At 42.3% G+C, this 24,384-nt stretch overlaps 2 protein-coding genes across 3 annotated transcripts in view; one reads left to right on the forward strand and one right to left on the reverse strand.

The window, feature by feature from the left end:
- CDCA7L (cell division cycle associated 7 like) overlaps positions 1 to 2,498 on the forward strand; it is a 31,734-nt gene extending 29,236 nt beyond the window's left edge. Inside the window, exons 9-10 of the mRNA XM_074984644.1 lie at positions 854 to 990; positions 1,475 to 2,498. Of these exons, the coding sequence (XP_074840745.1) occupies positions 854 to 990; positions 1,475 to 1,505 (168 nt within the window). The 3' untranslated portion in view covers positions 1,506 to 2,498. The remainder of the gene's footprint in view (positions 1 to 853; positions 991 to 1,474) is intronic.
- Positions 2,499 to 2,612: 114 nt separating this feature from the next.
- The window catches only part of DNAH11 (dynein axonemal heavy chain 11), a 327,231-nt gene continuing 305,459 nt past the window's right edge, over positions 2,613 to 24,384 (reverse strand). For both annotated transcript variants that reach the window (XM_074984643.1, XM_074984642.1), the window contains 7 exons: positions 22,250 to 22,369; positions 14,417 to 14,656; positions 11,459 to 11,641; positions 11,263 to 11,378; positions 10,065 to 10,177; positions 6,768 to 6,908; positions 2,613 to 2,966 (listed from right to left, as the gene is read on the reverse strand). In XM_074984643.1, coding sequence (XP_074840744.1) covers positions 2,719 to 2,966; positions 6,768 to 6,908; positions 10,065 to 10,177; positions 11,263 to 11,378; positions 11,459 to 11,641; positions 14,417 to 14,656; positions 22,250 to 22,369 — 1,161 coding nt within the window. In that variant the 3' untranslated portion in view covers positions 2,613 to 2,718. The remainder of the gene's footprint in view (positions 2,967 to 6,767; positions 6,909 to 10,064; positions 10,178 to 11,262; positions 11,379 to 11,458; positions 11,642 to 14,416; positions 14,657 to 22,249; positions 22,370 to 24,384) is intronic.

Below are 24,384 nucleotides of genomic sequence, written 5' to 3' on the forward strand. Positions count from 1 at the left end.
TCCTTCCAGTGGGCACATGTGGCTGGCCGACATCGGCTCCGCAGCCAGCACCATGGCTGGGGGGGGTGTCAGGTTTTGGGGCTGAAGCTAGTAAAGCCTGGAGATGGGGTGTGGGTTTGGGGGCCAAAGGGAGTAGAGCCTGGGATCCCAAAAGATTCTTTCGAGTTTAAAGGGGTTCTGTGGCCAACTAAAATTGGGAAACACTGCTCTTGTCTAGTGCAGTTCCTGAAGTCACTTGTTTCCAGGAGCCGGGCCTCCTCGCCCTTGAGCCTGTTTGTTTTTTAGTGTCAATTGTCAAAGCATTTTTAATTGAAGTGTCTTCCATGTCAGATTAAACGAATGTCTTGTGTAGCTATCTTTCACATAGCCACTGAGTGACAAACCCAACCCTTCCTGAAATTTGGCTTCACTGGAAACTTAAACATAAACCAGCCTACGGATCCTGCCTCAGGACCTTCTCTGGCTCAGCCATATTTATCCTGAATCTTAATAACGGAGGCGTATCTCCTCTGGTGTTGGAACAGAAGAGCCCTACTTTTTAAATTCTTTTACAACACTATATCCTTCAGGGCAATCATTACTACTAGAATTTGTTGAGTGAACGCTTGGGATGTTTCAAAGTAAAGAATGGATACTGTTTTCTTTAGTACAAGAAACTGATTAACCAGTCTTTTCACAAGGTGCTTAAAATTATCCAGTAAAATATTTGTTTACAAAATACAATCTTGCCCTGTATAAGGGATTGTTACATAAAAGTGCCACTTTCTCCTGTTTACGATGGAGAAGACGGGTTTGCACCTAATACTTCTGTAAATAACTCTATCCCCATACCTTTCCCTCATCGGTATTTCAGGATTGGATTTGCCCTCCTTGTCGTGGTGTCTGTAACTGCAGTTACTGTCGCAAGCGTGACGGCCGCTGTGCCACAGGAATGCTTATTCACTTGGCAAAATTTTATGGTTATGACAATGTTAAAGAATATCTTGAAAGGTAAGATGGTTACATAACTTTTAAAATTGAATTCTGCAGTTTCAGATGTACTGCCTTTGCTCTAATCAGGCTTTCAAAATGTTATTTTCATTTGAAAATAATTTTGTGGGGCTTTAACACTGACCAGTCAGTCACAAAAAACTGAAACTTGCTAGAACATCTACATAGACACTTGTGAATTTCTCAGTGTGGGTCCAAGCACAGATCCACCAAAATTGATGGCAACACTCCCGTGGGCTGTAGCCAAACTATATACCTTGACTGCATGCAAAATCTTTACAGTCAGGTAACTTTGCAGATGAATAGTGCAGTTTGGAAACTGAACCATTATTTAAAAGTTAAAAAAACAAATATCTGATAAGTCTGTTAAATTGACTCAGTTTGTGTGTATGCTTCCGTTTGGCTATGATCATCATCTAAAATCAAAAGTTAATACTTTTGAAAGTATCACATTTTTATAAAGTAATATTTTTCTGTTTTCTAGCTTACAGAAGCAACTGAGAGAAGACAATTAAGGATGCTGAGCACAGCTGCCTGACCTGCAGACTTTTTTTTTATTTTAAAAAAAAATTTAGTTGAGGGTTTAAAATTTTATTACTATGATGTTTATACAAAATAGAATTACAGAATATAGCTAAGGTTTTTTTTTTTTTTTTACTGATTGGATTTATACAAAGATTTCTCTGCGAATTTTTTTAATAATCTACGTGCAGAATATTCTTTTATGCATAGACACCTGTACACAGAGCAGAACAGCACTTTGAAAACTCCAGTGGTTAACCTTTCAGTAAAGCTACAAAACCAAGTAAATGCTCAGCTCCAAAAGCTGTGAAGGGAATTACGTAGCACTAAAACTTTAACCAGTGGGGGAACTCTTCAATAAAAATAGTTTGGTTAGGTCAGAAACTAGCACATATCTTCTCTAACTCCAGTTTGCATGGGGTATTATGCCACTGACTGACAAAAAGAGCCAAAGCTTTCCCTTTTGTGCATGAGCAAATCAAGTAACTATATTCCTCAGTTTGTGGGCAAAAGTAAAATTTTTCCCCTGCAAAGATGGGAGGGAGTCCTGAAAATGTACAGTTCACCCAGAACTGGAATAAAATTATGTGTAGTTTTTACCAGCTAACTGTTCTTCCTGTACCCATTCCTCTTTAACAAAGAGAACTTGAAAGTGCAAGGGATTTCACTGGAAAATTTTTTCCTGTTTGTTTAAATGGAGGCAAACCTAACATCCTAAGAAAGGAAAGGTTTTGGGCAGCTTGGCACAGCGATGCAGCTGCAGTCAGGGCAATATTGACCCTTTTAATCATTGAGTGCAAAGTAAGTTTTTTGTTTTAATTCCTACTTGGTTGCTTAATATGGATAAGAGCATGCAGATGCTAAGGTAAAGGCAGGTTTTATGGACAACGCTTTTAAAAATTCCATATTACTGCAGATGCTGTCAAAATTTTTGTAAAATATTGTACGTTTTGTTCCGTGTAGAGGTAATAAAACATAAAGGAGTATTTTGTTTAATGTATATAGTTTTATTTAATTCTTCATAATCTGTGAGGGAAAACGTGGATTAACTAAGATAAAAATCCAGTTTCTAGAGACCCAGACTTTGGAGGAGTTGTACAATATCACATAACTTTTCACAGTAGGACATAAAGGGTCAAGAAAAAGTGTGCACAGCATCAGAAAATGAGACATATTTATCTTTTCCATGTGACTGTAGGCTCAGTATTAAACTGCTAAGAGTAAAGCTACTCCAGCAAGAACCCACTTAGCTGACTTCTCCTTGGTCTTCAGATTGAAAGTCCAAACGTACGTGGGCCCTCTGTTTTTAGTTTTGTATACTGGGCATTCATAAATGTTTTTGGTTTCCTGTCGATCCATTGGAATAGCTCTTACAAAGATGACTGGCATTGCTGGAGTCAGATCCTTAAGCTGGGCTTCAGCTATGACCCCTGACTGGATGTCCCATCTAGCTCCTGGAGCAAAAACAGACATTTCTGAGTGGCCCTCAGTTGCAGCATTGTAATGTGCAAATGATTCAGGTCTCACTTTTAACAGTTGCTTATTGGTAAATGCCTTTCTATAACTAGAAGCATTGAAGTAAAGAGACTGAATTTCTCTCTCACACCAGTCTGAATGGAGAAAAGGCACAGATAAGTTTTTACCATGATTTAGCTAGTGAAGGTCGACCCCACTGTGGGAAGGATAAAGTTGATCTCAGCAAGCTAAAACAAGGTGGAAACTTGTGCCACGTGTTCAAAGGTCATTTGCTATGAGCTGTTGGGAGCCCCCTGTTAGCTTAAGTAGGAGATGAAGATATGCAGCTGTTCACAGAGTGGCCCCCTGTAAAAGGGCCTACTCCTGAGGGTAACACTATTCGTTTTAAAAAAAAGTGCATGTGCGCAAAGCACCCTCTCACTCCTGATTTCTACTTGGTATAAGAAAATTGAGGAGAGATGTATAAAGCCATATTGTCTTTGGATGTGCTAAACCAATTAACAGATTTACAAGGGAAAGCTTCTTTTGTGCTTATTGTACATTTCGGCACAGTTGTGTTAGAACCAAAAATACTTGCGCCTCTCAGATCTGCACACAGCTAGACGCTATGCACCAGGCTTCTGTGTATGAGCACAGAATTATAAAAGTTGTCTTATGCTGCTTTGTGCCTTTCCAGATATTGAGTTCACCTTACCTCTAAAAACCAGGAAGCACAAAGTAAATGCTGCTATCAGTGGTTCAGTAAGGGGGACAGAAGAGATGATAAATACGCATGAGGAAGTCCTAAGAGGAGAAGCTCAGATTTGCATTGTGTTCCACAGATTTCAGTTCCAGCTTTTAGCTGCCTTCACTCTATTATGTGGCTGTGTATTGAATGGTGAAAGGATTGGTTGAAGCAGGTTGGCATAATTATTACTGTGTTATGACAAGAGGTGCTAGTGCACTGTACTTCCAATGACCCAGTATGCCTTTCTTCATTCTGTCATGGGTCAGCTGTGGTAGCCGTATGACTAGCCTTGGGGTAAGTGAAGGCAGGGTCTTAGAAGGAATCTTTACAGCAAGAGAGGATAGGAGTATTTTATAAATCTGGGATGGCTTGTGTGATTTATGCTTGGGTATTGCATGTAGTCCAGGGGGTGGGTAGGTAGCACCTGTTTGCCTGTTGTAAAGAGAAGGTATTAGATTTAACTGCACTTCCCTATATTGCTCTATTCCCAGATTCTAAGAGACAATTGTGATTAAGTAATCTTTATAATCTAGACATCCTGCACAACACAGGCCAGAGAACTGACCCAAAGTAATTCTTAGCCACCCTTGATGTAAATAGGGCCAGTGATGAAGAACATGACTTTTTACATTCCACTGTTTAATTACTCTGGTAAAAATTTACACCCTTTTAACTTTGTGGGTGCATCTACACTTGCATTCCTCTTTTGAAAGAGGCATGCAAATGAGGTATGCAGTTGCATATCCAGCACCTCATTTGCATATTCTAATTTCGAAAGAAGAAAGCCAGTGTAGATGCTGCTCTTTTGAAAGTAGACCCCATCTTTGAAAGAATCCTTCTTCCCTTTATTTAATGGGAAGAAGGTTTCTTTCGAAGATGGGGCTACTTTCGAAAGAGCAGTCTCTACACTGGCTTTCTTCTTTTGAAATTAGAGTATGCAAATGAGGTGCAGGATATGCAAATTTATGCCTCATTTGCATGCCTCTTGAAAAAGGAATGCAAGTGTAGACACCCTGTCATTGGATTATATTACAAGTTTCTCTGGTAGATTGAAGGGTCCATTATTAAATATTGACCCCCTCTCCCCCCATAGATACTTAGACTGTAATAAAATCATCCCTATTAGAGTGAGCTCCTTAAGTGTAAAACTCATGCAGGTTTTCTAAACATTCTCATGGCTCTTCTTTGCCCCCCTCCAGTGTAGCGATATCCCAATGTACATAATAGATGTGAGGCAGCTTTGCTGGAGTGGGATTGTACCATAACTTTGTATTTCCTGGATTTGAGAAGTTTGTGTTAACCTCAGCTACACTTTGTGTAACATTTTGAAGGCGCAGAGGGCAACCCTTAATTGTTTGTTAATAAATAAACAAATGTTGTCTTGGTATGTTTTGGAATAACTTCTTGGCATCCTCACATGCCCTAGAATACACCAGCTGTGTGTTAGTACCTCCACTGTCTTTGCATCATCTCCTTTTCTCTCCCACATTCAGGATCCTCAGGGTAAAGGAAAGGATGCAGGAAATAATATGGAGTAAGGAAACAGCAAAAGCTGAATCCCTCCCAACACATCCTTCACTGCACCCCAGAACCATCTCTTTCACACTCATTCCTCCTCCTTGTATTCTAACACACACACCTGTGAGGAGATGCAGAAATCCAGGTGTGGGTTCTGCTGCATGGGGGAAGAGGCTCTTCTACCTCTCAATGCAATATGGAAGGCTCATTGATGTGAACTGCTCCGTTCATCTTACTGTACTGCACTGAATGTGCCCCTGTCCAGCCCCTCAGTCCCATTTATGCACTGTATGCCTGCTCTCAATACTGTTGGGGAAGATTGCTAAGTGCTATGATCTCACTTTCATGCTAGAAGCACCAGGGGCAACAGTGACCCTGCAATCCCTTCTCTGCAGCAGGAAGTGGTCCAAGAAAGTATTCCCATGTTCAGCACCAAAAAGTTAGAACCTGAAAATGTTATGAGCAGCTCACATCAAGGGTAGGGGTGAAGCACTATCAGGAACCCCTTGATCTTACCTACATCCTTTCCTCTGACCACACTCAATCCCATTGCATAGGAAACAGGATTACATGAACCCCTGATACAGTCTTCAATTATGTCTGTTAAATGAGGCTCATTTTTCAACAACATTTCTGCAGAGAGGGTCTGATGGTTGACTTTAGAGAACTTAAAAACTTCTGGTTTCAAAGTGAGCATTTTCTCTCAGGGCACCTGCCAGAAGGACAATGCACATACAGCCTATGTTCTCAGGAATCTGTGACAGTAGAACTACACAGAGTGCACAGGTGCAGCTCAGTTGCAATAGCCACACCAGGAAATGTTAAGCCACCTGCTTAGTGTGATTAACAATGGGGCTAGAACCCTCCCAGCTTCAAACAATCTATATTCATGCTTTTAGGCATTTCAGTTTAGCTCATGCCAACCTAAAGAGTCACGTGTTCCCCCTCTAACTTTTTTGGTATTCCTTCCCCAAAGGGAATTGGCAGTGCAATTCCAAGTGCTTGAGAGCATTTGAGGGAGGAAAAGAGTGACTGATAGGTTTGGCCTCATGTGTGGGCAAAAAGTTGTCAGAAGCAGCAGCTTATTTTGCAAGTGTAATTTTTAGCAGTTTCTGAGGAAACTTTAGAAAATTTGCTTACCCCGCCCCCATCTCTGCCCCATGCTATTCTACACCCATTTGAAGCATTGCAAGTTTCAAGACAATCCAGTTAAAAGTCTTGGAGTCATAAATGGGAAATGTTTCTTAACCTTAACTATGTAGTGGAATTGCTGCTCTGTTATAGTTTGGTCAAGTTTAACGCTTTGCTAATGAGTGTGTGAGTTTACTGAGTGGAGGTATTGGCTACATCTGAAAGTCTGAATCTTGGCCTAAACTATATATCCATCATCTGTCTCAGACTCACCAGTGAACTTAGATCTAACAGCTTGAGGCAATACTAATCCGCAGAACAGAGTATGCGTGAGACATGCAGAAAAACTGAACCATCAGTCATTGAGGCTTATTATATCAGGTGATGTAAACAGACATCTTACCTTCCATAAAAAGACCACAAATATATGCTCCTTCCCTAGGTGGGTGGCTGTAATCTTCTCTGATCTTTTTGGTAACATCTACAGTCAGGCACATCTTATCCAAAGGCCAGTCATTCTTGCGGGCTGTGCACTGCATAATAGCTTTAAGAAAGCGAACTGATTACTTTGAACCATTCACCAAAGCCACAACTGCTTGCCCAGCATCCTTCCTGAGCTTGTGATAGCCTTACGCTATAGAACGGACGCTCTCAGGCAGATTACCATATCCCAGATTGCAAAGCATTAGTTGTATAAATTGCTTTTGAAGTTTTCAAAATTTAAAACAGAACAAAGTCAGCTATCTTGCAACACAGCAAAATACATTTCCATCTGGGCACAAAAGAATTTGGTGCTTGTTCTCAGATTTGTAGGTCAGGTTAGGAAATGCTGCAGAACCTACATATTGTCTGAGGGGTAGTCGAGTTATTCCATCTTCAAAAAACAAGAAGTCCTGTGGCACACTTCTTGTGTCATTTAAATTAGGTCTACACTAGGAGGTAAAATAGATTTTAAATATGCAAATCCAGCTACAACAATTTCATAGCTGGAGTTGATGTACCGAAAATTGATTTTTGCTGCCATCCACACAGCAGGAGGTTGATGAGAGAAGCTCTCACATTGACTTCCCTTACTCCTCTTGAATACCAGGGTCGGTAGTGGTGCCATGACAATTAGATTTAGTGCATCCCCAATAGGTGAACTAAATTGAACCCCGCAAAATTGACTTCAAGCACGTGGATCATCCCATAAGTGTAGGTGTACCCTTAGTGAAGTGGATGACTAAAGAGTTAATCTAACTGGCTAGACAGAGTCTGAAAGACAAAAGGGAGTGTTATTATACAACCTTCAGGGCTCTTCTCCAGGAATCTGCTCTAACGTGAATGGCTAGTTGAATGTCTTTACTGGCTACTGTCAATTTGAAATCAAGCATTTGTACAAATGTGTCTTGCTTCGTAGCTCCCATTAGTGCACTGATTTGCAAACAAGTAGTAGGCATCCTTCAGTCTGCATAGACTATGGATCGCGCCCTTTAAAGTTTCAATTGAGGACTTCATTTACAGTGTCTATTGTGACTATAAAGACCCACACGAGAGTGACAGTCCTTGTTGCATCTCTTGCAGATGTAGTGGGTGTCTGGCAAGTCCTTATTGTGCTTTCTGTGCGCTCGCTTCTCCTCTGCTAGCTGTCTGATCTTCAACTCACCCTTCTGAAGGCCCTTGTGTAACCCCTGCCTCCATCTGCTGCGGTTGTCTGCTAGTTCTTCCCAACCGTCCAGCTCAATGTCTACCTCTCTGAGGTCTCTCTTGCAGACATCTTTGTAATGCAGCTGGGGGCGTCCGGGAGGTCTTTTGCCGGAGGCTAGCTCACCATACAGGATGTCTTGGAATCCTTCCATCGTTCATCCTGTGGACGTGGCCAAGCCAGCGGAGTCGACGCTGCCTGAGGAGGGTGTGCATGGTTGGGATTCCAACTTGCTCGAGGACGGCGGTGTTGGTCACTCTGTCCTTCCATGATATTCCAAGGATGCGCCTGAGGCAGTGCAAGTGGAAGATGTTCAGCCTCTTTTCCTGGCGGGCATACAGGGTCCAAGTCTCGCTGCCATAAAGGAGGGTGCAGAGGATGCAGGCTCTGTAGACTTGCATTTTGGTGTGAGTGTACAGCTTGTTGTTATTCCACACTCTCTTGCTGAGTCTGGACAGAGTTGTGGTCGCTTTTCCGATCCTCCTATTTAGCTCAGTGTCCAACGATAGGGTGTCAGTGATGGTGGACCCGAGGTAAAAGAACTCGTGGACGACCTCTAACGTATAGTTGTCAATGCTGATTGATGGGGATTCAGCAACATCCTGACCGAGTACGTTTGTCTTCTTTAGGCTGATGATAAGCCCAAAGTCCTTGCACGCTTTGGAGAACTGATCCAGCAGTTTTTGAAGCTGGTCTGTGAGAGACACTACAGCAGCATCGTCTGCGAACAGCATGTCTCTGATGAGGACTTCTCGCACCTTAGACTTAGCTTTCTGCCTTGCAAGGTTAAACAGTTTTCCATCAGATCTTGTGTGCAGCAAGATGCCCTCTGTTGAAGATCCAAAAGCATGCTTCAGGAGGAGTGCGAAGAAGATCCCGAACAATGTCGGAGCAAGCACGCATCCTTGTTTGACGCCGCTCCTGATTCTGAAAGCATCCGATAATGCGCAGTCATATTAGATGGTTCCTCTCATGTCTTCGTGGAACGACTGGATCATCTTGAGTAACCGTGGAGGACAGCCTATCTTGTGGATGTGGATCACTTCTGGATCACCAGCTGTTCACTGACAGGGTTCTGAGTTGTGAAGAATTAAACATTTTGAGATGCTGACTGCCAGGAATTTGAAGCTAGTGCAGTGGTAAGTCCCTGCGAGGCATCTGGTTTTAAAAACCAGTGAGTAGAATGAGAACTTGCTGAAGCTTGACAATGGCTCCTAGACACCGAGGTAGTTGCTTTAGATTCTAAATATGTACATGTGAGTTGTAAACATGGAGCCTAAGGGAGCAGTTTAACACACTGCTGAATAATTTTATCCCACGCTGTAGCAGTATGAATACTGGGAGGAATGGCTGAGAGTTTTTTCATGTCCTTTATGCTATTAAAATATTTTAGAAGTGAAGAATAGAAGGTATGTAACAGAGTGGTACATTAACACATTGTAGTTACAGATTACTGAACAGAAAAGCTACGGTTACATTATCAAATTAAGTCTAAAACTTCTTAGTCAAGCACAAATATAAAAAACGATGTCAGCATCTTTCTTTTTCCCTCCTTCCAGACTCTTCTTCATTTGCAGATACCTGACTGTGTAGACTGTTACTCATTAGTCCTACTGACTCCATGGATCTACTTGCATGAGTAAGAAGGACTCCCTACTGGACTGAAACACCTGAGTAGTAGCTCACATAGGTAGTAAGGGCCCTAGATATACTATAGAAGGTTTCCAGCACATTTTTAGTGATCATATCAAGATTAACAAACATGGTATGTTACTTCCAGAACACATTAAAGTGTTATAAGTGAACATTTTAAAATCCTGTTTTGTCTTTTCAACCGGGATATAGAAAATAAACCAGTCCATTTTTAGTTAATTTCACTGCTCAGACTGCTAACACGGTAGACATACATTTGGGTTAAAAAAAAAAAAACTGTGTAAAAACTGTTTCAGTCCTACAGTTTAGATTTGAAACAATATGACCCCATTCCTTCAAATGTTGTTAACCATTTTTACTCACCAGTCAAAAAAGACTGAGGGTTAAAGAATCCAGAAAGCCACACCACTGCTGGGAGCACAAGATCATGTGTCCAGGTATCAAGTTCTCGACACCGCCTGAGAAGGTCATTAATCCTGAAACAAGAAGCCATAGCTACCTCAGTGCTGACACAGGCACGTGGACAACAGTGACAATTTTATTAGGATGAAATTCAGTTGATCAGAGGGAGACTGTGTACCAGCTCAGTTCTGCAGTGCCTCTTTGGGAAGAAAGCATGGGGCTGAAGCAGTCAAAAGGTAGATATAGATTAAGCAGCCAAGGTTAGTTCTTTTCTGATTCTACACAAGCACAAAGACCATAATGCAAGGAACCCAGAGTGAAAAGGGCTCAGAGTGAAGCTAGTGGACCTGCGATTAAGCGCACAATTTACACTGACTCAGGGCTGCCACGATACTCCCTTTGAACACAACAGGCCCAATGTCAGTGTTTCTCAGCCTTTTTTAATAAAGTACCTCCTTTTCAAAACAAAACAAAGTATTCCCAAACTTCTCTTGCATAACACAGGTTGAGAAACATGGTCCTGAAGTAATCTGAGGTCCTGAAAGAAGTGCCATTCAACCTTGCCAGATTACCATACTCCTCAGGAGTCAGATTTGTTTTGCATACCACCAAGTTACACCTTGCTTAAACTACTTACTTACAAAAAAACATGCAAAAATAGCACAGAAGACTACTACTGAATGCTTGCTGACTTTCTGCCATTTTATCAAATACATGAATTGGCAGAGAAATATTGTATTTACATTTCAGCATAAGGCACATGGAGCAGTAGAAATAAGACACTGAATGAGGTTTTAGATTGTACTGACTTATAGTGGTTTTTTTTAAATGTAGCCTGTTGTAAAACTAGGCAAATATCTAGATGAGGTGATGTACACGCCCCCCGAAGACCTCAGTGTACTCCCAAGGATACACGTACCCCAGGTCAGAAACACTGCCTTATTGGTTGCACTGTATTCTATTTCAGAAACCACAGAAGAAAAAGTTTAGAAACACTTGAAAGATTAGTTTTCCAGTGATACTTATTTTGTCTCTATTATGAAAAGGAACTGAATTAAGAGTTAAAATACATGGGAATGCTGCATTTATACAGCAATGGAACAAGCACATCCATAGAAATTAAGTTACAGTTATTTATCAGGTGCTGTAGCATACTTACCATTGTGCAAGGCCATAGGTGGATGGATAAGCCAGCTTGGTCCATGCATCTGGTACAATATCATAAAGCAATGCTGACTGCTTTGCTTCCATGTCGGGAGAAAACGTCAGCTCTCCCTGTGAAGAATAACAAGCACAAGTCATCATAAAGAACTATGAATAATTATTCTTTAGTAAAAGCAATTCACTGCACTTACCCTCAAACCAAGGTCCAGTTGTTTAAGTGATTTGCGTATTGCTCGAATGAGAAGGTTCATTCTCTCACACTCTTGGAAACAAACAAGGACATAGGGGCTCCGAACAGCAGCTTTCTGCATGATCTCTGTCATGTTAAACTCTTCAGGAAGTTTCTCCAGAATATCATCCAGGACATTCTTAACCTTATCACATCGACAGAGACAGAGTGATCAGAAATTGCTGCATTAGTGAGTCAAAGGGGACCCAAGTTTATTTGTATGATGGTGCCTGAGGCACCGCACCCCCCCACCCACCCACCACGGTGGTTGACACTACAAGAAACACTCCCTGCCCCTAAAGAACTGATAATCTGCTATAGATTTTTTCATTGCCCAGCCCTGGCATCAGATAAGCACAGATCATTCCTTACTGACAAAAATAAGAACATACAAACGCACCAGCTGCTCTAGTTCAACCAACTCTATTTTGCAAGACTAGCCCCCAAAAGCTCATGAGATACTCCCTCGGTGTGGTGTGAACAGGAGCAAATGAACAGCCGCATGGGGGATGCACAGGGAGAACGTGGAAGACATGTAAATGTGACCGAGATCCACAAGGCTTTAGTGATGCTTTAAGGGTGATGTCCCAGATCACACCATAATCAGGGCTGGTTTAAGTCAAAACCACCCAGCTTAGGGGGCCTCAGTCAGCTACATCAGAAACTCAGATCTGACTATGTTTCCAGCCCTTAGAGTTGCAAAAGCAACTTTGAAAACATTTCACCACCTGACTCAATAGCTCTGAATGATGAGGGTTGTGCCAGCATCTCAAAGGGTGTTAACCAGTCATGAAGCCTTTTCCATCCCACCTGTGGAATAAATGTTATGTGCACTGAAGCATGTGCAAATGACCACCCCAAGAAGAAACATCAACAGCTGTAGGCACTCTGCTCATCAGTTGGACGGTTTTAGACTCCACTGAGCAGCTGCACAAGCACATAGCTTACAGCCAATGCTGTCTGCCTTCCAGGGTTGGAAGGGAGCCTGCAAATTTGACTCTAGCAGGGGATGTGCAAGAGGGAAGCGTGCAGCAGGAGCATCTGCTCCAGTACAAGCCCTATATAGCTGGGATAAGTGCTGCCCTCCCTGCAGCAGAGTGGTCACTTGCCAATTCCAGGGGAAGGAGTGAGTCCCATGGTGCTGCCCCTGCCTCTCTGGAATGGTATGCTCCCCAGCAGTGAGAGCCCCAACCAGCACCAGAGCCAAGAGTTGTGTTGTGTGTCTATGGCACCAGACTGTCTTGATTCAGCTCTGGCCATAGTCTCCATGCACCACTTTCAGATGGGACTGTAAACAGAGCTGTGGGGCAGCCAAGGGATTGCTACCTACATTTTCTCCTGTAGCTTTTTCCTTAAGAAAGAAGCACAGGAAGGAAGTCATGTAGGAAAGGACAAATCCAAGATGATGTAGTTCTCACAAATGTCCCCTATAATTTGTATGTGCCTAAACAATGGTCATGACCTGAACAAACATGACACAAGCTACCGTAACAGAACAGAGTGTCTGATTTTAAGTTAATTATGAAAATGTGCGCCAGAAAGCAATCATGGTCAAGTTGCTTTCATTACCTCCAGTTTGCTAGTTAGGAATTCAAGAAGCTAAGTGGTAACTGGGAGATGTTTTTTATTACCAAATAAATCTTCAATTTTTCATTCTACTATCTCTTTTTTTAGAGATCAACTATCCCATCCAAATTTGGCTGAGTTTTTTTCTGCTTTTTTCCTTCCAGAACTTAAATTTTGAGTATGGTAATACAGGTTCCACTTCCCTGGTCCATTATTAGCAAGAGTAATTTTGGCTGTATGAAAATATCTGGGTTAGTTCTGATGCTAAAGAGAACTGTATAGTCTACCAGTATGTTTAGCACCACAAAGAGCTTTCTCTGTCTAGGAACTTAGAGGACTCCCTTCACTGCAGTTTCTGACTGCCAGTTAAGGATTTATGGGTTTATTTCCTCTCCCTCCCCACCACACACACACACCAATCTCATTAAACATATACATTGTACAGAGGGGGATCTGAGGCCCAGAAAGCGTGAGAGGCATATTCCCTTCCAGAGCTGCTCTATTAGATGGCCCAAAGAGAGCAGAACCCTCCTCCAAGTCCCCTGCTAGGGATACCCTCTTATAAAGAAGAGCTGCCAGAAAGCTTAGACATAGGTGTTCTGGCTCCAAGACCTTGCATTGGGCAAGAGGGATGGGGTGAATTATACTGTGCTCTGGCAATCCCCAGCTGGCACATAGGCCCTAGGGGACTAACGCCAGGGCAGAGAAATCAGGAGTTGGTAAGTGGCTTCCTGACACTCCCTCCCTTGGCTGCACTCAGTGGAAGCTGGACACCACAGAAAATCTACCTCCAAGTGATTTGCTCAGAATTACATGGGAACTCAATTTCAGAGTTCAAAATTGAAGCCTGATCTCAACCACATCACTACCAGGCAATTAGTAAAACTGAAGTAAATGTCAAGGTAAAAATGTTACCTGCTCTTAGCTGACAATCTATAGAAAATGGCGGGGAAGGGGAAGAACACTAGACTCAGACCATCCATAACACATTTTTCCAAGTCAGCATTTCATTGCTTTCTTTTTAAAAACACATATAAATCTAAATTTACTCACTGGCACCCCAGCTTCAACCCAAATGGAAAATGGCATCAGTGGTTTCCATTAAACATTTATATTATTTCTGGGTCCAAATTCATCCCTGATACAATCCCGGGTTACACCAAATTTAAATCTGACCTCTTGTTATTTATAATAGTTGCACTTACTTTAGTAAACTGGATAAATTTCCCATTCTCAGAAGTTATCCTTCTCAGCAAAATGATGTGACATGATAAATGCTCCTCTTTAATGGTATTCTCTGGTGTTAGGAGAAGCTTTCCCATGGAAAATGTGATTAAGACAACCCAACACTTACCTTTTCTTCTGCAGACTGTCCTGATTCTTCTACAAGTAAACTCCGGGGCTGCAGTTCCAAAAGAGTTTTGAAGAGATTATCCGATGTCACTGTCAAGAATTCTATCTCCGCATTGGGATGGAGTCCATATAACACTGGGCTTTCAGCTGGAAGCATTTCATCTATGTAATTATGGTACCCAGCATAATCCAAATTTGGGGGTGCTAGGAAACCTGGTGCCAATGCCAGTTCTCCTTCAAGCTTCAAAAAGAGAATTAACAATATTATTGGAATTCTTCAGTTTTTTCCATTGTGCCAACAGTGTCCTATCACAAAGGAATACAGTTCTATCACAATTATTAACCACACGCATTTCTAAAGTTCCCAGCACCATAGGCTGGAGCGTGCCTGTACTACCCTTCACTTTCAGACGTGTTATTAGGGGCATTTTAGATACTGACCTGCAGCCCCACTCCTGTAATATCAGAGCAAATACCAATGAATTTATCCCTCATACAGCCCTGAGTGGCAAGAAATTATTACTACTGAGTTCTAAGGCAGGAAAATGGTGGGATAATCAGCTAGAGAGACTTGCTCACAGTCACACAGGAAATTTGTGGCAGAGGCAGATATATAACCCAGATCTCCTTCGTCCCAGTGGAGTGCCATAAGATTGTGCGGTTTATCATCTTCATTAAAAATGTACACTGAGATACCATCTACAGCCTAGCCAACAGGTCAGGGTGCAGTAGAGACAGATAGCAAATGTATGCTCCATCTGAAAAATTTACTGCCTGAAAGACAAGACACTGCAAGGTGCATGAGGAAAAAAAACCCCACACCATTGTGCGTGGTGATGGCAAAAGGATAACATGGATAGGAGCCACATTGAACCAGTCAGACCGCAATTACATCATACCCCTGCTTAACCACTATAGCATGGCAGGTTTCTGTGCATAACAGCATCTGTCCTCATTCCACCTAGCTCCTAATATCCAAGAGGTGAAATGCAGAAGAAGGCATTTACTTTACATATTTACTTTCTATTCCACCTCTCAGCTGGCAAGTGTCCTGCAAAGAGAGAGGAGTGTTGTATTGCACACTGAGGCTGCATTTACACTATGAGATAAATTCAACATGTACTAAATTTGAATTTAAGTGTCTACAAACCTTCTGGAAAATTGAGCCACCATTATCCATGTCGAGTTTCTGAATCCCCATTGCCTTATCCAAGTTTGACAGTGTGAGCAGTGCATTGTGCGTACCTATCTCACAGTGCCTTAGACCTGGTTGCTTGTGGGTGTTTCATGTCAGAATCCCAGAATGAAAAGCACTGTCCCAGAATTCAGAGCACCCAGTAACCGAACGAAAATGAATGGGAGATTGTGCCATATTCTCCAGCATTTTCTATGGCACAGCACTAGTACATGCATGGATCTCAAATTGTTTCAAGTCATTGCATACATTGCTGCAGCAACACCCCAGAGAGTTGCGAAATTTTGCTTTCTATTACCAAGTGCAGTGATGGTTCAGTATGATGATGATGATGACGATGTCAGTTTTGAAGAGCAAATCTTTCAACTGTGGTCCGTGAACTTACAAACACTGGCTGCCATGCATGCACTGCTGACATTAGAACGGCAGTTTTGGACTCCTGAAACCTGCACACACTGGTGTGACCACATAGTTTTGGAGTTCAGGGATGACCAGCATGTGCACCTCCACTTTTATGGAATTTTGTGATGTGCTGGCCCCTGCACTGAGGTGCAACAATACAAGGATGAGGCCAGCTTTAATGGTTCAGAAGTGCGTGGCAATCACACTGTAGAAGTTTGCAATGCCCGACATCTGGTCAGTAGCTAATCAATTTGGGGTGGGCAGATCTACAGAGGGGTCCCTGGTGATGCAGATGGCCCATGCAATCTGTCGGTGTCTCCTCAGGAAGACTGTGACCCTGGGAGATGTACAGGCCATAGTGGATGGCTTTGCTGACATGGGGTTTCCTAACTACAGTGGGGCAATAGATGGCACGCACATCCCCATCATGGCCCCAGACCACCTGGCCTCTGAGTATATAAACTAAAAGTGGTACTTCTCCACAGTTTTGCAAGTATTGTTAGACCACAAATGTCTTTTCACTGACATCAACATGGGATGGTTGAGGAGGGTTCAGGATACGCACATCTCCAGAAATTCTGGACTGTACCAAAAGTTCATGGATGGGACTTTTTTCCCCAAACTGGAAAATCCAGATTGGTAGTGTGGAAATGCCTATTGTAATATTGGGTGACCCTGCTTACCCTCTGCTCCCTTGCCTCATGAAGCCCTACACAGGAGCCCTGGACTGCAGCAAAAAAACTTCAGTTAGAGACTCAGCAGGTGCAGAATGGTGGTGGAATGTGCCTTTGGCCATTTAAAAGCAAGGTTCAGATGCCTCTTGACCCATTTGGACCTTTCTGAAACTCATGTCCCCACCATGTTTATAGCGTACATTATTTTGCGCAATAGGTGACTCCAGGTGAGAGAATTTCCTGTCCCTCTGGAATTCTGAGGCTGAGGCCATCAGCAGGGCTTACTTGCAGCCACCTACACGGCCATTCACCAATAACCATGCAGAGGCAGCAGCAATAAAAGATGCTTTAAAACATAGCTTCATGAATGATCTGTCAAGCACTTGACAGCAGTGTATTTCTCTGTTGTAATACCAGCCAAGCCCCACTCCCCAAACTGATTTCTGCTCAGACCGTGTCTTACTGAAATAATGCTTTTACTTGGTGGTAAGGGGCTAAGTTGCAGGAAGTAGAATGGATTTCAAGGGAGGGTTATTTTTCTAAAAAAGGGCACCTGTGCTTTCAGCCATCAACTCCCCCCCCCCAAGTTCCGTCTGCCGCCATCCTCTGCGGACCTTGGTTTAGCGGCAGGCACCTGTGCTTTCAGCCCTCCACCCACCATCCCACCACCCAGTACTGTCTGCTACCAGTCTTCTGTGGACCTTGGCTTAGCGGTGGGCACCTGTGCTTTCTGCCCTCCACTCACCCACCCCTCGTCCAGTTCCATCTGCCATCAGTCCTTTGCAGAACTTGGCTTAGTGGTGAGCACCCGTGCTTTCAGCCCTCCACCTGCCGCCGGTCCTCTGCGGCTCTTGGCTTAGTGGCAGGCACCTATACTATCAGCCCTCCACCCGCCAAGCACCATGCCCAGTTCCCTGCAATGATTTGTGTACCCTACCACTCATGCATGCCACAAAATAAAATAAAATAAAATAAAATAAAATCACACCAAGCTCAAAAGAATACATTTATTTTGTAGGAAGACAGGTTTAAGCAGCAGGGAAAAGAAGCCTTGTCAAGGGTGGTGGACTAACTTTTTCCAGTAGCCCATTGGGCAGGCAGTGGCAGGCTCTCCCTTCCTGTGTTCGGGGACCATGGCGACCTGTCTTCAGGTGTCTTTGGGCAGCAGTCAGTGGAGTCCGCCTTTGGGAGTCCCTCTGCAGCTGCAGCATGGAGTACAGGACCTCTGTTTGGTCACTCACCAAAGGCCATTTAAAGGAGGGCAAACCCATCTGTGCTGAACATGATGGTTTATGGTAGCAGGATCAGCAGATCCAGACAGCCACATGGCGAGGGGGAAGGGTCTGATTCCAGCCATGCGGGCAGCTGGGTGGGGAGGGATCCCTGTGAAGTGAAAAGAAATGCCAGGGGTAAGGGACATGTGAGGGGAGAAGGCCTGGAGAGCCAGCAACCCGCGTGGGGTGAGGGGGAAAGGAGCACCCGCCAGCCACAAAGAGCGGCAATGTGCTCCAGGGAAATGTAAAAAGGCAGGAAGCATGGGAAAAAATATGATCCAAATTCCCGTGCTTCTTTAAGTTGTCAAAGAAGACATCACCCTCCTTACTAATAGATATCGACAAAGAAGAGCTGCTCATCCTGTGTGACCACAAGACTGGAAAATTTGCCAGATTGCTGTGTGGTGCGATGACACCAGATCGCTATCTGGTTGCCTGCCATGGCAAGGTGCACTACCGTGGAAGCTGCAACAAATCAGGCCTGCCCAAGTACCTTGTAAAAAAATACAAGAGTGCCTGGATGAGGCCTTCGAGGAGATCTCTGAAACGGAGAAGTGCTCCATCCCAAGAAACATTAACATGCTGTTCTGAGTGGCTCAGAACCAAAGCTAGAAAACCTGTACCCATACACAACCCTATAGCTATACCCATCTGCAACCGATTTCTAGCATTCAGAAAAATATACTCACCAGAATAGCTTAGTCCCGAGGGCTCGGGGACCGGTGTAAAGGGGATCGGCTCTACATTTAGGGCAAAGAGATCTGGGTTGTTGGGAATAACTTCCTTGGGCCCCTGCTCATTGCCGACTTCCTCCTCTCCATTGGCCTCTTCCTCCTGGACCCCCAGCACCTCTTGGTTCACCCCTGACTCCAGATCAGGGCCTCCAAAAGTGTCATAATGAGTACTGGACTCCAGGGTGGGGACAGCCCCAATAAGCATGTGCAGGGGTTCATAATAGTGGCAGGTCCGTGGAGCTGCCCTGACCACTGATTGGCTTCCCAGACCTTGTGATAGACCTGCCAGAGCTCTTTCACCTTCAACAGGTATTGCATAGAGTCCCATGAGTAACCTCTTGTGGTCATCTCGCATAACATGTGATCATAGAGGTCCACATTTCTCTTGGCCACCCAAAGTCTCCTCACCATTGATTCATCTCCCCAGAATGCAAGAAGATCCAGAATCCCCTGATGGGTCCATGCTGGAGCTCTCTTGCGACCCTGAGAACAGCTACGCAGATCACTACCCTGAATGCTCATGATTATAGGAGATGGGTAACAATGTGATTGCTACTGATGCAGTGCAAAGCGATGCGTAAAATAATTTTTTCATAGTTGGCACCATTTATGTTTGCACGCCTGGGTGTTGATCTATTCAAATTCAAATTCAATCAAAAACTTGTAGGCTTCCTGTGAACTTCTTCCTGCACACCTGGATGGACAGCAGTAGAGAAGGAAGCAGCCATACTTGGCGGGTAGCCGCATAACTTTGTGGGATACATACGGGACACTTCTGGAGGCTAAGAAATTTGATTTGAAGACGTGGTGCTTCCACACTGGGCCTTGATTCAAGATTTTAAATTTGAACTTGATGCTACACCAATCCAGTTCTGACGATATTATGATATCGATATTATATTGATATTAGTGCTCCCTAAATTGAGCTAATGGTATTTACAGAGAAGACAATCACTTGTTAACTGTCTTAAATTTGAATTTATCTCGTAGTGTAGATGCAGCCTGAAAGTGTCATGGTTTGGCCTTAACTGGGTGTTCAATGTTGATGTGTTTCAGTGCTGAAAAAGTCCTCCTCTTTGTTGCTAGATTGAACCTGGATTCCACCAGCTGCAGTATCTCCATACAGCACAGTTGCCAAGGAAAGCTGCAGAGATAGTCTCTGACATAGGCAGGTCTTAACCCCTTTAGAGCTTAAAAATAAGAATCAGTCATAAAACAGATCTATAATTGAATATGCAGCCATTGCACTGGTGTGATGTGCAGTCCATAGTCTGGCCTACCTAGCAGCAAAAATATAGGTAAAATAAAAGCTGTGATATATGCAAAAAATTGCATTAGCTCTTTGCTTTCCTTCACACACACTTCTGAACCGCAAGGACTTCAGTGGGTTCAGAAGGTCCTTTGAATTCAGCACCAGTCAGAATGGTCTCATTGCAGTCTGCAGTGTTGGTGGGTTTTTTTTGTTTTTTGTTTGTTTGTTTCAAGATCAAGCCACAGATGGCTTGATGTGTTACAAACAGAGGTTATTTTGGTTTTACAGGAAGCTGTTTACTGTGAATCCTATTACACAGACTTCACTTACAATGATCTCCTCACGGTACCATTTTAAAGTAGCCCTAAGTTTTCCAGTAAGTTTATAATGGGAACCCATTGCTTCTTTGTCTTTGTCCACATCCCAAATACAACATAAAACAGAAGGGCAAAATCTGAAAAAAAAATTCATCCCAGCCAGCCTTATTGATTAAATTTACAGCTAATGAATTCACCATGAGCACCAATACATAAAGACAAGTCATTTTTCCAGCTAAATATAAAAAGACACCACCACTGATTAAATGTATTTGTTTCCATATTTGTTTGTATTTCTTTGGCTGCCAGACAATAAATGAGTTCTTGTTTCCTCTGATAATTTGGGGGAATGACATTCTCCTATTATAGCAAAAGCTTGAAAATGTATCATCTCATTATTTCAAACGTCAGTGGATCTGTACTTAGGGTTGGGTACCTAAACTTTCCAAAGGGCATACAAATACCAATGATTCTCCTCAGGTTTCACCACCTATATTTATTGTACAATTATTTGAATGAAAGTTCAGGCTTGTGAAGGTTAATGGACTGCCTAGGTTGGAAACTGTAATTCTTTACTTATCTACAGACTAGACACAGAGCAGGAATAGTAGAATGAGTTTCCCATGCTGACCCCATGACCTCAGCTGTCATTTGGAGAAATCTGCCTCTGTAGAGGTCAGAAGTACAGTAGTGTTTATCCTTCCATCTCCATGGTAACTTATTCCGGTCTCTTCTTCTGAACACTGCTTTCCAATTGTGCTAATCTGAGTGCAGCTTTTTGACATATAAAAACCTGCTCATTAGGAACTGAGGAGACAGAAGCACACTCATTTCACTTAGAACCTTCAAGACAGACTTCAACTGCAAGTGGCAAGGGGGAAAAGTCCATTTCCCCTAAATTATCCAAGCTCCAGAAATGATCTTCTGCAGGCTTACATGTTAATTTCCCCCATCCCCTCACACACACACACCACATAAACTGTTTGGACAAGGCAAAATATAATTGCAAAGGCCATTTAAAAAAAATGTTCACCACTTTTTCAGAATAGTCACTTCACTAATTTAATATGTTAAATAAACTTAAGAGAAGCAGCCGGACAAATTTAGAGTAAAGTAATACCAAACAGTCAATGGATGTCTAGGAAGAAAATTAGGCAAATCCAGGATTTTTCATGCTTTATGTCCTGTCACAACACTGAAACAATGAACTCTGCTTATTAGGCACAAGCTGTGGATTTGGAAGCAAATTTGTAAAATTCTGCACTTTGAACGGGTGAGCCTGTCCAACTTCAGAGTTCTAAGATTAATATACACCATGCTACATACATCACGTGGTGGCTTGCTCTAGCTTCAGCTCAGAATCAGAAATTCCATAGGAATGGCAGAAAGGAAGATGGTGTCTATTACTGCTTCTCATTTTCTGAAAACACAGGGAAAGGAAGGGAAAGCCACTCTGCTCTGAAGCTTTTCAATGATGAGAAAAGAAAGTAACGCCTGGTACGTGCGTAACTCTGTGGTGTGATCAGTGAGCTATCTTTCAACTGTGAAGCTTTTCTAGCCCCACCAAGAGTTCTCAGACCATGAGTGCATCAGAGAGGGGTTAAGTTTTAATAGCAAAACCCACTACCTAAATACACTGTTCACAATGCAGTTTAGTTGGCCATTCTATACCCTAGATAATATATTACTAAACTAAGAATATTTGCAAAACACTTCAGTAAGGAATATACCAAGTAACAATAGCCTTGAAGACAAGACATTTTTGTCTGTGATGAAGTACTGCACTTGTTATAAATCGGATCATCTATTTCAATACAGATATAAAAGATTTTGTATGGATGGGGTAGGGCTGCTTCAGCTCTTAGCAAAGCAGATCATTCAAGGAACAGTCATCATGAAGTTTAATGTATTAACGCTAAAGACAAAATATTTTATTTTCTTGTAATATTTAAAATTTACAGCTGTTTAGGTATATATAAAAATTACCATAGCTGGGCTCATGAATTCCTCTAAATACGTATGACAGAGCTTGCGGTCCCAGTCATCAGTGATATGTCCACCATACATAATCTCACCAAAGAGATAACACAGATCTTCCCATGGAACCTACCCAAGATAATGGAATGCATAATTAAACAAACAACGAGACAGCTTTCCAAAGGACAAGCCAAAGTCACACACAGAATAATAATGCATGAAAAATGCTTCATCAGAACAAAAGAGAAAATGAAAACACTTTCCTGAGAAGTTGCAAACATTAGATGTTCTCATTATTTGGTATTTAGAAAATAATCATACTGCAACAAAATTTTTTAAAATTCCATTTATAAGTATCTATATGTAAATCTCTGATTAAAAATTTCAGGATTGCAGCTAAAAATCACTAATTGTACAAATCATATAAATTGAGCAGTAAGTCATGATTTTTATCATGTTCCTGATAAAAATCTTTTAAGGGGCACAGTACATTTTGAAAACGTGGCAAGAGGTAAGAGAACATGACATGCTGATGAATATATGTTTTTCCCTATAGAGACCTTTGAAAACAGAACTTATGAGCAACTGGAGGAAACCTATATACTGTGTCTATGTGAAGTAGGGAAACAAAACTTACATCTGATTGCATTTTTTATAACTCCTCTCTAGAAAATATTAAGTGAAAAGCTGTATTATTTGAATTTGGGATGCATTCAGGAATTTCAGTACAAACTGAATTAACATTTATGCCAGCATTTCCAAATCACTTGAGGGGTTACATTCATTGTGATGATGGTCATAGTGCCATATACCTTTAGCTTCTGATCTATGATGATAACATCTTTTACTCAACAGACCACTGTCTCTCTCTTCTGTGGGCTTAGCAAGATTCAAAGCCTCTCTTTGCTATCCTTGGTTTGCAAAATATGCCAGTTTGTCATGAAGCCTTTCCAGGCAGAAACCTTTACACCCTTGGGGGCAGTATTTTCCTCCTAACAGTTCAAGTAAAAACTTAATTATAGGCTTTGTATGTTGCATGATGTGACAGAACAGAACAAGTAAAATAGCTGCAGCTATTCCAGCTTGTTTGCCACAAGTTTATTTGAATACGAATAAGTGAAAGTCTTATTGCACCTTCTTTTTAAACTGGTTAGAACAGAATGAAAGAGAGAAGATGACAACAGAATGTAATAAATTATACTATGTACTGTCTCAGGAAAGATGTAACAGCATATCACTAAGAAGATTAAGATCCTCTGATTCAGAATAAAAATAATAATCCTACAATTCAGCAAACAAGTTTCTCTCCCTATTGGCTATAAAAATGCAACTAATATATTTCTCGATCGACTATGTATTTATTTTAATATATTGGTTGGTAAGGAAAAATTGTTTTTTCTCTTTGTGGCAGACAACCTTTTTCTAATGTGTGCATGTCTTAGAAGGGTATAGCACCACTTTAATTCAGTGTAACCTCAATTAGCCACGTCACGGGGAACATTGACAATGTTTACATAATCAAGACTTCTGATTTAACAGGGAAATTTCAGTGTAATCACAAGACCTCAAGGACACGTTCCCTGTTTTGGATACAAGAGCTTTTTGGATAACAAGTTTGCACAATTATCATTATTCTTTGTAGGAACATTAGCCTGATGTCTTTGTGGAAAGAGAAATTCACCCTCCACACTACTCAAGTCTTGCACGGGGGCTATGCTGTGGGGGAATTTATCAACTGAGCAGCTAGCCATGGGTGCCTACACAACTGTATGTTGCAGGAAGGATCTCATATACACTGGTAAATGCGGCCACCTAATGAAAGGATGTAACAGCCCTAAAGAACAGGTCACTGTTCTATCCCATATACACTCATCCTTTGTTTAATGAGTACTTGCTAATACGAGGAACTTATATACCTACCTTTATTTACTAAAGGAGTGAACTTCCCCCCACTTATATGAGTGGTGTCCTGGCTGGGGGGGAGTGGGGAGACCCACAGCTCTGCATCTGGGTCAACTCCAGCCATGGGGTCCCTGGCTTGCGGCGGGGAGACCTGTAGCTGGAGATTTCTCCCTCCCTTCCCTCAGACATGCAGCTGTCTGACAACCCTTTGGCTTGGGGAAGAGAGGGAGAAGGCTCTTAGC

This window comes from Carettochelys insculpta, chromosome 2 (assembly GCF_033958435.1).
Source record: "Carettochelys insculpta isolate YL-2023 chromosome 2, ASM3395843v1, whole genome shotgun sequence".
Lineage (NCBI taxonomy): Eukaryota > Metazoa > Chordata > Testudines > Carettochelyidae > Carettochelys > Carettochelys insculpta.